Here is an 11,850-nt window from a genome sequence, read left to right as displayed (position 1 = left end):
GAGAAGACTTATATTTAACTCTTTTAGTGCTATCTGCTGCAGTTGCTATGCAATGTGTTTTTCACACAGAACACAAGTACATGTACCAATACAAGTACATACAGCATCTGTGGCACAGGTATTTGAGTGTTAAGCTCCCCATAGACGCAAAGATTTTTCTTTCCGAATGACCGATTTTGCCGAAGTCCGACCAATTCTTCAAAATTATCGTGAAGTTAGTGGGATTCGAACGATCGTAAACCTTATGATTTTTCGGCCGACATCTGTCAGGATATTGATCGGCCAGGTTAAAAAAATCTTTATCGGTCCCAGTGCAATCTATCTATGTTTGCAGGGCCAAGCAGGCAGCTCCCCTTTGTTTTCCTGGCAAATTGGTCTTTTTAGTTGATGGAAAATTCATATGATCATTCCGAGATAATCGTGATCTCACGATGAGGATTGGATCTTTTAAAAATCTTTACATCTGGTCATGGTCAGCTTTAGCACCGCTGATTCCACAATGTACAGGGTAAAACGTATGTCTTTAGACACCAGTACCTGTCTCATATCTCCCTGTGCAGTGAACACTATAGCCTCAAGCCCATCATCTGTACACTGAACTTTCTCCTTCTCAACAACCTCTATCAGCCTTGCAAGGACTTGAGCGTCTGTCAGTTTTGTGTAACGAAGCCCTGCACATCGGGACTGGATGGGCTCTACATAAAATAGAAAAGAATTATGGCAGTCACCTTGACCAATAAGTTCAAAATCTGGAATGCTGTGAAGAGGAAAATACCAATAATCTTGTCTGAAGCATTACATGCCGGAGCAAAGCGTGTCGTCTTGGAATTGGATTCCATAGTTCTTCTCAAAGCTTGCTGGGCTCCATCTGTCATGCTGGGAAAAAATTAAAGGGGTTGTTCACCTTCAAACAACTAGTTGGTTTCAGATAGATCACCAAAAATAACGACTTTTTCCAATGACTTTCTATTTTCTATGTGTCACAGTTTTTCTAATATTGAAGTGTAAAGTGTCATTTTTCACCTTCTAAAGCAGCTCTGGGAGGGGGGGTCGCCGATCCTGTAAACTGTTCCAAATGGATACATTTAGTTGATACATTTCTTATCTTTGTCCCTTCTGAGCAGAATCTCTGGGTTTCATTACAGGCAGCTCTTAGACTTGATACAATAGTTGCTAATACTCCAGAGATGCTGCTGAGAAATGTATCAACTAAATGTTGCAAAATTGTAACAGTTCAGAATCTGCACCTGAATTACTGAGCTGCCAGACTCAAACACCAGAGACAGGGACATTCAACTTTACACTTAGATTTTGGAAAAAATTTAAAAAAAATAAATAATGGAAAGTAATTGAAAAAAGTCTTTATTTCTGGGGAACAATCTAAAAACAACTGAATTTAAAAAAAGTGTTTGGAAGGTGAACAACCCCTTTAATGCAAAAAAATTGCTAAATTTGAATGTTGTCTAAATATGGCCCAAAATGTTAAAAAAAAGTGCCTGATTTTTTTAAAAAAAAAAAATGTATGAAAAGGTTGTTGGTATACGTTCTTTTAAACAAGTAAATAAGAAAAATTCTAATGTCCACAAAATACATTTGCACAAGAATGGGAGAAGTTATAATTTCCCAAGTCACCCATGGCAGACAATTCACCAACATGGGTTAATCCCGCCTATCAGGTCACTGGACAGGAAAGAGTTAACGATTGGTATAAATACCTTGCTCCTCCCAGCAATCCTCGTCTTTTTTCCTGTCCAGGTCACGACAGGCTGCTACAGACTGCTACAGGCTGCTACAGATGGCTAAAAGGCTGCTAAGCTTACCATACCAGAGTGGGTCTCTCTCTCTCTCTCCCCTCTGATGCCTCCAAGTGCACCCTATACGGGTTGTGGTGAGAAGAACCCGTTGGGCAGGGTTGTGTGCTGGAGCTGCTGTAAGAATTCCCTCCTAAAGGTAGAGAGGAGGATGAAGCAGTCCAGAGGATCAGCCGTTTCAGATGGATTCGAGGCTGGGTAAAGTGTTTTTGTTCCATGGAAGAGCACACGCGCCAATACTGACGCGGACGCGCGTCGAGTACGGACGCGGAAGCGCGTGTAAGACGCGCGCCTGAGTTGACGCGAACGGAGTGACGCGTGCCGGAAGTGACGCACGCGGAAGACGCGCGCTCAAAGAAGACGCGCGCCCGGAAATGGACGCGCGCGCCCGGAAGTGACGCGCGACCGGACTGACGCGCGGGAAAACGGCGTCAGGAAGTGACGCAATAAGAAGACGCTGGGCAAGGCTGGCGTTTTGGCTGGATGTGATAGTACACTTCGCCGGAAGTTGGAGAGCGTTGGTTCACTCGGCTACAGACTGTGAGTGCCTTTCCAGTGGAATCTTGCTTTTGTAATTGAATTTATGCTTATGGAATAATGTGTTACAGGTTACTATGGATCAGCCTGGCTCTGGAAAAGGATCTCAGCCCAAAGGTCCTAGGTAAGCTGGCTGTGGATATATGGATGTAATGAGAGAGAACGATAATTAGTGGCTGATGGTTGTCTTTTCCATTTTCAGCCTACATATGTCAACTGAATTGCAGAAAGGGGAGCCTACTCTCTCAAAGAAAGCGGCTTCAGCTACGGACCCAGTAGCGTCTGCAGACCCTCAGCCTTCAGGAGCCCCACAATTGGATGCTCTGGTCTCCATCATCAAGCAAGCTGTAGTACAAGGCATGCAAGAGGCTACTGCTTCTACCTCTGGGGTACAGAGGAAAGCTAAGAGGGTCAGAGATTTGCCATATGAGTCTCTATCGGATGTGTCAGATGAAGAATTGTATTCTCCAGGGGACGCACATTCAGAACTCTCAGAGGAGGGAGAAGTGTTTTCTGAGGAAGAGATTGCATTTGATCCTACAGCGATAGAGAATCTGGTAAAGGCAGTAAGGAAGACGCTATGTCTTTCGGAAGAGCTACCTAAGTCTAGTTCAGCAGATAAATTCTTCCCATCGGTCAGGAAAAGACAGGTGACTTTCCCGGTGCATGGTTCAATTAAGGAAATCATCAGCTCTGAATGGAAGAGAACAGAGAAAAAGTTTGTTATCCAGGGGAAGTTTGCAAAAAAGTATCCGGTGGAGGAGTCTCTCTCTAAATTGTGGGACAATCCGCCTAAAGTCGACGCTGCGGTGGTAAGGTTGGCAAGAAAGACGACGCTGCCGGTGGATGATGCAGCAGCTTTCCGTGATCCAATGGAGAAACGGATCGAAACCAACCTCAAGAAGACGTTTATAGCGGCAGGAGCAACTTGTAGACCGGCAGTAGCTATGACCTCCACATCAAGAGCTATGAAGGTGTGGTTGAATAACCTGGAAGATGCTATTTCTTCTAATGTCAAAAGGTCTGGGTTACGTGAAATGTTGTCTGAATTGAAACTAGCGGTGGATTTCATGACAGATACCTCTCTAGATCTGGTACATCTAGCTTCAAGAACTATGGCACTTTCGGTGTCCTCAAGAAGGGCTTTGTGGTTGAAGCCATGGCTGGCGGATTCAGCCTCTAAGGGGAATTTATGTCAGTTGCCGTTTGAGGGAGAGATGCTCTTCGGTGAGAAACTCGATTCCATCATTAAGAAAGCTTCCGGGGGCAAGAGTGTATTTTTGCCGCAGGAGAAGAGATTCAGGCGTCAAGGGGGGAGGCCTAGTTCCCCCATTAACAGGTCCTTTCGGGGTTCAAGACAGCCTAGATATGGAAGGACTGCCGGAAGACAGACGAATTGGAAGCCTACAAGGGGGGAAAGTAGGCCTCCCAATAGGAGAAGTTCTACTTTCAGCTCAAGCCATACGGAGAAGAAGCAATGAGATCAGGCCGGCTCAGACCAGCAGAGTGGGGGCACGTCTAACATCCTTTTATGCGGTCTGGGCCTCAAAAATCAGAGACCAATGGGTCCTGAGGGTGATTCAGGAAGGATATCAGTTGGAGTTCCACAGGGTGCCGTCTCGCAATGTGTTCAAGATGTCTTCAGTCCCGCAGGTACCAGGTTCGGACCAAGTGTTACAGGAGTATGTAGATCAACTCCTGAACTCGGGGGCAGTCGAATGGGTTCCGAAGTCCCAACAGGGCTTAGGTTTCTATTCGAAGCTCTTTCTAGTCCGGAAGGCCTCGGGGGCATTCAGACCGGTACTGGATTTACGCCCTCTGAATCAGTTTGTCAACTGCAGGCGCTTCAAAATGGAATCACTGACGTCCATCCTACAAGCAGTTCCTCCACAATCATGGCTAATAAATCTGGACTTGAAGGACGCATATTTCCATGTACCAGTGCACAAGACACACCGGAAGTATCTTCGATTTGCTTTCAGAGGTCAACATGTCCAGTTTACCTGCCTTCCCTTTGGCCTCTCAACGTCCCCAAGAACGTTTACGAAAGTCCTGGTCACGGTCGTGGCTTTTCTAAGAGTAGAAGGTGTGCCTATATTTCATTACCTGGACGACATTCTGTTGGTGGCTTCATCAAGAGAGGAAGCTCTGAAATTCAGGGACAGAACAATCCTGGTACTCCAACAGTTCGGTTGGGTAATAAACTGGGAGAAGAGCAGCTTACTTCCGTCACAAAGGATGGTCTTCTTGGGTGCACACCTGGATACGCAGGAAGGAATAGTTTCACTTCCTCAAGAAAAGATACAGCATATATTGAGACAAATAAGACAGTTCAAAGAACAACAAAGAGTCTCAGTAAGATCATGCATGTCGGTCCTAGGTCTCATGGCATCTACGATCCAGATGGTGAAGTGGGCCAGGTGGCACATGAGGCCTCTCCAACAATTCTTCCTGAGGGAGAATGCTTCAAGACAGTTGAAACTAAATTCACGAATTGTAGTTTCAGAGGACGCCAAAGACAGTTTAAGTTGGTGGCTGGTTGTAGGAAATTTGACTCAGGGGATGGTCCTCGCAAACCCCCCGTATGTGGTGATCACGACAGACGCTTCAGAGAGAGGCTGGGGTGCAGTACTGGAAGGCCGCAGTGTTCAAGGTCATTGGAACCTGCAGGTTGTCTCCTCAAACATTCTGGAACTACGGGCCGTGAAAGAGGCATTGCTGGCCTTTTCAGAAAAGATTCTACATGCCTGGGTAAAGATTCAGTCAGACAATGTTACAACTGTGTCTTATGTGCAGAAGCAAGGTGGCACCAGAAGCGCCCGACTGCTAAAAGAACTGGCCCCAATAATGACGTGGGCAGAGGAAAATCTAGAAGGGCTGACAGCCTTACATATTCCAGGCAGTCAGAATACGGAGGCAGACTTTCTCAGTCGCAACACCTTGCAACCAGGAGAATGGAGTTTATGTCTGCTAACCTTTCAAGGCGTAGTACAGAGGTTCCGAAGGCCAGAAATCGATCTTATGGCCACGGACAAAAACCACAAGTGCAGCAGGTTCTTCTCCAGGGCACCATGTCCTCTGGCAGAAGCAGTGGATGCACTCCTCCAGGATTGGAGCAGGATATTTGGTTATGTTTTTCCGCCCTTTCCAATGATTTGGAGGGTGTTGAAAAAGGTGGATGTCGAAAAAGCCTTGGTCATAGCCATAATTCCGTATTGGCCGAGACGCCCTTGGTTTCCGCTCCTGCAGAGTTTGGCAGTGGAGCCACCTCTGAGACTGCCTCTTCAGCCGGATTTGTTATCCCAGGGCCCAGTGGTCTACGAGGGAGTGGATTCCCTGTCACTGACGGCATGGAAATTGAAAGGCAGAGGCTAGCAGAATATGGTTTCCAGGAAGATCTGGTGAATTTCTTATTGAAGGCTCGGAGGGCTTCTACCTCGGCTCAATATTACAGGGTCTGGAAGTGTTTCGCAGAATTTGCAGTACAACACAAGTTTGACCCAAAAGATCCTACTGTCCAACAGGTGATTCAGTTCCTGTTTGTGGGTTTCCAGAGAAAACTTAGCACAAGCACCCTGCGAGGTCAAGTCTCCGCATTATCTGCATTGTGTGGTCATTCCTGGGCGGAGGAGCCTCTGGTTAACCGGTTCTTCAACGCAATGAGAAGGGTGTGTCCTTTCAAGAAATCCAGAGTTCCACCTTGGGACCTTACGATTGTCTTACGAGCCTTAATGTCTTCACCTTTTGAGCCTTTGCGGAAAGCCTCGGACTGGCATGCGACGTTGAAAGTCCTGTTTCTGGTCGCTATTACCTCAGCTTGCAGGGTTGGTGAGATTTCTGCTTTGTCAGCAAAAGAGCCAGACACAGTTGTCTATCCGGACAAAGTGATTATGAGACCATCTTTTGAGTTTCTTCCAAAAGTAATCTCCCAATTTCATGCCGATTTGGAAATTACACTACCTTCTTTCTGCCCGTCTCCAAAGTCTAACAAGGAGCGAGAATGGCATACTTTGGACTTGGTGAGGGCCGTTTCGCATTATCTGACGCGAACGAAGGATTGGCGAAAATCTGACAAGTTATTCCTGATTCCGAGGGGCCCTAGAAAGGGTATGGCACCAGCTAAATCTACGATTGGCCGCTGGATTGTCTCCTGCATTGCTCTAGCTTATCGGTTGACAGGCAATGAGATTCCTAAGGACCTGAGGGCTCACTCTACAAGAGCCATGGCTACTTCCTGGGCGGCGGAAGCCAAGGCCCCGCCAGACCTCATCTGCAAGGCTGCGAGGTGGACATCTTCTTGTACCTTCATTCGTCATTACAGACTGAATGTGATGTTGTCTCAAGATGCAAAGTTTGGAAGAAAGATTTTGCAATCTGTTGTTCATGCTAAATAAAGTTTTTTGGTTGATCGATAATGATCCCTCCCTTCTTTAAGCTTGGGGAAATCCCATGTTGGTGAATTGTCTGCCATGGGTGACTTGGGAAATATAGAAATTTTTTCATACTCACCGTAATTTCTATTTCCAAGTCACTTCCATGGCAGCATTCACCAACTTCCCTCCCTTCTTCTGGAGCTTGTTACTAGACGAGGATTGCTGGGAGGAGCAAGGTATTTATACCAATCGTTAACTCTTTCCTGTCCAGTGACCTGATAGGCGGGATTAACCCATGTTGGTGAATGCTGCCATGGAAGTGACTTGGAAATAGAAATTACGGTGAGTATGAAAAAATTTCTATATTTTTGCAATCGCTACACAGTGAACTAAAGAACAGCCAGATCTTACACAAGTTCTGTTGCCATTTAGGATCTGTGCCCATGTTAGTTTAGTCTAACTATAAGGCTAATTTACTAAAAGAATCAACAATAAAGATTATCAGAATCTACTCTGTAACTTATTGTTGGAGGTGCAGAAGTGCAGATCTCCGGATCAAACCCACAAAACCAGGGTTATTATTAGACATCGTGTTTTTATTCTTGCCCATTCTTTTGTATATGGTAAACTTTAATAACTGGGAATATAAATACCTGTCAGCTTCATCCAATATGATCATTTTGTGACGCCCTTTTGGAAGGGTGACCTTCTGCTGAGCAAACATTTTAATTTTGTTTCTCATTACATCAATGCCTCTAAGAAGAAAAATGAAGCAAATTATTGACTTTGCATAACTATAAACCACATAAAGGCAACTTGAATAAAACAAACAAAGACTCATTACGTTTTTTCCAACGGGGCTGAACTCACACAGGCGCATGTAGACGCCGAACGCAGGTTAAGAAGCAACATGCTGCATTTTTCCTGCAAATAAAAGCTGCTGGCAAAGATGATCTATAGTGAACTTCCAATGCCACTGCCCCCAGTTTTAAAACTTTCCAACTGTGCCTAATGGTTTGCAATTCATATCAGGGCTTAAAATCTTGTAAACTAATTTATGCAAATATTTATTTATAACAAGCAGAAAAACAGAACGGTCATTTGAGGCGTTGAGCTCTAAGACAGACTCTTTCATGGTGGGACCCAGAAGTGCACGTTCCAAACACAAAATACTTGTTGTTTTTTTTTATATATATATATATATATATATATATATATATATATATATATATATATATATATATATATATATATATATATATATATATATATATATATATATATATATATATATATATATATATATATATATATATATTCTTTTATCCAGAATGTTCGGGTTTTCCGGATAACAGATCTTTCCATAATTTGGATCTTCATACGTCTACTAGAAAATCATGTAAACATTAAATAAGCCCAACAGGCTGCTTTTGCTTCCAATAAGGATTAATTATATCTTATTTTGTGATCAAGTACAAGATACTGTTTTATTATTACAGAGAAAGGCGAAATCATTTTTTAAAATTTGGATTATTTGATTATAATGGAGTCTATGGTAGATGGTCTTTCTGTAACACTGAACTTTCTGGATAACAGGTTTCTGGATAGCGGATCCCATAGCTGTAGTAGAAACACTTACCACAATTCTGCTATTTGGAATATTTCCTTCTCTTGCAAAGACCTAAATAAAGAAGATTTTGCATTACTTGGAACCTCTAAAACATATTTAATATATAAGGCAACTTTAGTGTTAGGTAGGTGTTTGCATTTCTCTGTACAATGTACAGCATTTTGCTAAATTATTCTGCCTCTTGACCAGTTCTCTCGTTTACTGAATTACAAGTTCTACCATAAAATTGCATTTTCTGTAATATTTTAATTTGAAAGCACTCGATGCAATTTTTTATGTCACAAGGAAAAGAAAGAACGGACAGTGCAGTTTCAGCCAGGGGGCAAAGGTGAGAAACTAACCTCTAGACGCCAAATAATCTCTGGAAATTTCTGGGATTGTCTCTTTATATGTAGAGAAGAGTATATGACCAGTATTAGCCAGTCATCTGGTGACATTCATTCTTTTGAATGCATAGGTACAGTATATGTTGGGCATTTTGTCACCCGCGTGAAAGGCTAATTTGCAAGGGCAATAAAATGTCCTGTGTGCCATTACCCTAAATGTGCACCAGACAACAATACAAAGAACCCTGCATAACAATGGCCTTTGTGGGAGGGCACATAAGAACTCATTATTATAAAACATGAAAGCACATCTAGGATTTGGTACATAACATTAGTTACCCAGCTGCAATTTTAGAAATAAAATTTGTGGTTAGATGAGAGCAACAGAATATTTGGGCCAAAATGTGTGGCACAAACACAGCTCACACCTTAAAGCAGAATGCAACCCTAAAGTTAAAAAAAAAAAACCCTACTCCCTTACCCTACATAGACCCCCCTCCCTCCAGACTAAGTGTTACAGTGGGCAAATGCCCCTAAGGTTTTACTTACCCCTCAGTGCAGATTCAGGCATCAGAGTTCACGGACGACATCTTCTTCTCTTCGGAATCAGACCAACTTGGCGGCGCATGTGCAGATGGTGCAATTTTCTGTTTTGCAACAACTTCTCATTCTGAAGATTATCGAAGCGCCTGTGAACTCCGATGCCTGAATCATATCACTCCAACTCGCTGTGCAGCAGTTAAGAGTGACTGAAATTTATCAGAGCACATGTCTGGGGGCACCTGGGAAACTGACAATATGTCTAGCCCCATGTCCCCCAGACACCAATATGAAATATTAAAAAATCTGTTTGCGGATTTCAAAACGGATTTCATTCCAGAATTCTGCTGGAGCAGCACTTTTGAAAAAAACCAAAACAAAACATGTTTTCCCATAACAGAATCCCTTTAAAGCCACAAGACAGTATTTAGGAAACAAGAAATACCAGAATATAAAAACCACTGATAAAAAGTTCTACTACTAACTTCTAGGCGACTGACTGTTTCTTCATTTCCGTCAATCTCATTTAGCTTTAACAGTCTGTATTTTTCTACCCTGTGGGGGAGATTAAAAAAAAAAAAGAAGAAAAAAAGAACACAATTGGCAAATGATTTCTAAGCTTGGTGCTGCACTAAGGACTTAGGTATAATTGGGACAGGTCAGACTAATTCGAGCCCCCAGCAAAAGACTGAGCTGCCCTTTCCACAAGCACATGGAACCAACCCCTGGTGAGCTACAGTGGCCAATCAGGGCCCAGAACCCTGCGTTACATCATGATAGCAGTGGTACAGTCCTTATAATAAAAAAGTAAAGTGCCTGTGAGTAATTGACCAAACAACCCCAGTTTATTTTTTTTTTGCTATGAAATATCCTGACTTTTAGTATGAGGGCCGCACAAGTTGTGGTTGAACTACAACCATACCCCCCAACTGTCCCATTTTTCGCGGGACATTCCCGCCTTAAGCTGCCTGTCCCGCTGTCCCGGGTTGTGGGCTCAATATCCCACTTCCCAGTGGCTCTTTAGCTCTTCCTGTTTATGTAGATGTCGCTTCTTTGGCAGTAAAAGAGCGCTACGTGTGACTTCCGCCTCAGGTGTGTGTGTGTGTGTGTGTGTGTGTGTGTGTGTGTACAGTAAGGAGTCAGGAGACCACAATTTTGAGACGTAACAAAAACAGTTTAGATAAGGAGAAATATTTTCAAACTCTCATAACCTGCCAAATTTTGTAAAACGAATATGGTAAGTAGGGGGTGTGGCCACATAAAGGGGCGTGGTCAAGACATTTTGCTGTTCTACGTGTGAAAAACATTTTTGTCCCTCTTTTTACTTCTAAAATGTTGGGAGGTATGAACTACAACTCCCAACTTCATTAGACATTACCAACTACAATATTACTGCCACAGATTGTGTCTGCACTATAAGAGAGAATGGCACAAACACATCCACCTTATATAGCAGCCTGGCTGCTCCATCCATGCGCCAATGTCACAATACCAGGCCCGGACTGGCAATCTGTGGGTTCTGGCAAATGCCAGAGGGGCTGCTGTAAATTGCCATAGTCAGTATTTAGTGGACTGCTGGGGGGCTGTTAGGGCCTCTGTGTCCCTGTTTTGAATCCCAGTCCAGACCTACATAATACTAAATGGAAGGGACAGTATCAGGCTAAATGGCAGCTAGCCCTCTGAATTCCCACAATGCATCTGATCTCACTTTACCCTCTGATGCCCTATCACATATATGCAAGCTATACCAGAACTACAGCTCACAGCATAACGTAACACAACGTAACGTACTAAAGCAATACAGCATAACGTAACGTACTAAAGCAATACAGCATAACGTAACGCTGAACCTATTTGTGGACAATACCTTGTAAGTATCCCCAAAGAGTGAGAAACTTCCCAAGTAGGTCACCAAGGAAGTTCATAAGTTGCGGCCAGGCCCTTGCTTGCCGAGGCAGCCTGTTTACTGCCCGATTCCCCGGCAGAGCTTTCTACCATTTCCACATCCATCATTTCTTCCCGCCAGCGCCAGAAAGTACACAGGCCTCACGTGACCGGCAGTCTCACACGCTCCGCCCAAGAAAGGCCAGTCCTGCGCTCTTACCATAAAGTTGTGGAGTTCTTGGGTGGCGGTACCGGCTGTATCCACTAGAGGACATGCGATAGCTGAAGCCGAATTACCCTGGAACAATTCACTTTAGTGAAAAGTGAGTGAAATATGGATTTTGAAACAGTGAGTGTTGAAACTAGATAGTAACTTGATCCTGTAGCAAAATCATTTGCCTAAAGCCTAAAACAAATATATAAAGGTAAAACTAAGTAAGGGTGCAACAGGCTGGCTGTCGTGGAGTGCAGTCGGGAGTTGTGCAGCTCAGTGGTCAAACAATGTCATGTGACCGAATATGTCTTTATTGAACTGGCTGAATGACATTATTCAGGCACCTGAGCCATGGCTTGGAAGGGGACTATACCTGCAATCTAACATCAGGTACCTTGGATTAAAAACATCCATGTATTTAAACTTTTAAGTGAGATAAAAGTTGCCATGATCACATGACCAGTGGTCACATGGTCCAACTGCCATTTCTCTGAGCTCCAACTGACATTTCTCTGTCAGAACCAGGGATAAAATA

The 11,850-nt window shown here is 43.6% G+C and overlaps 1 protein-coding gene across 2 annotated transcripts; it reads right to left on the bottom strand.

The window, feature by feature from the left end:
- Positions 1 to 339: 339 nt before the first annotated feature.
- Positions 340 to 11,577, bottom strand: LOC108709658 (replication factor C subunit 2-like). 2 transcript variants are annotated; one of them, XM_041584126.1, is made up of 7 exons: positions 11,130 to 11,571; positions 9,703 to 9,772; positions 8,347 to 8,402; positions 7,817 to 7,908; positions 7,375 to 7,474; positions 776 to 876; positions 340 to 695 (listed from the first exon to the last, which is right to left on the bottom strand). In XM_041584126.1, exons 1-7 carry the CDS (start codon positions 11,228 to 11,230, stop codon positions 448 to 450), a joined length of 768 nt encoding a protein of 255 aa, XP_041440060.1. In that variant the 5' UTR covers positions 11,231 to 11,571; the 3' UTR covers positions 340 to 447. The 2 variants fall into 2 exon arrangements, 1 of the variants encoding a protein (XP_041440060.1); XR_005965868.1 differs by lacking the exons at positions 776 to 876; positions 7,817 to 7,908; positions 9,703 to 9,772 and having other exon boundaries at positions 557 to 695; positions 7,375 to 7,476; positions 8,361 to 8,402; positions 11,085 to 11,577.
- Positions 11,578 to 11,850: the final 273 nt, after the last annotated feature.

This window comes from Xenopus laevis, chromosome 2S (genome assembly GCF_017654675.1).
Source record: "Xenopus laevis strain J_2021 chromosome 2S, Xenopus_laevis_v10.1, whole genome shotgun sequence".
NCBI lineage: Eukaryota > Metazoa > Chordata > Amphibia > Anura > Pipidae > Xenopus > Xenopus laevis.
This window is presented reverse-complemented; position numbering and strand designations above follow the sequence as displayed.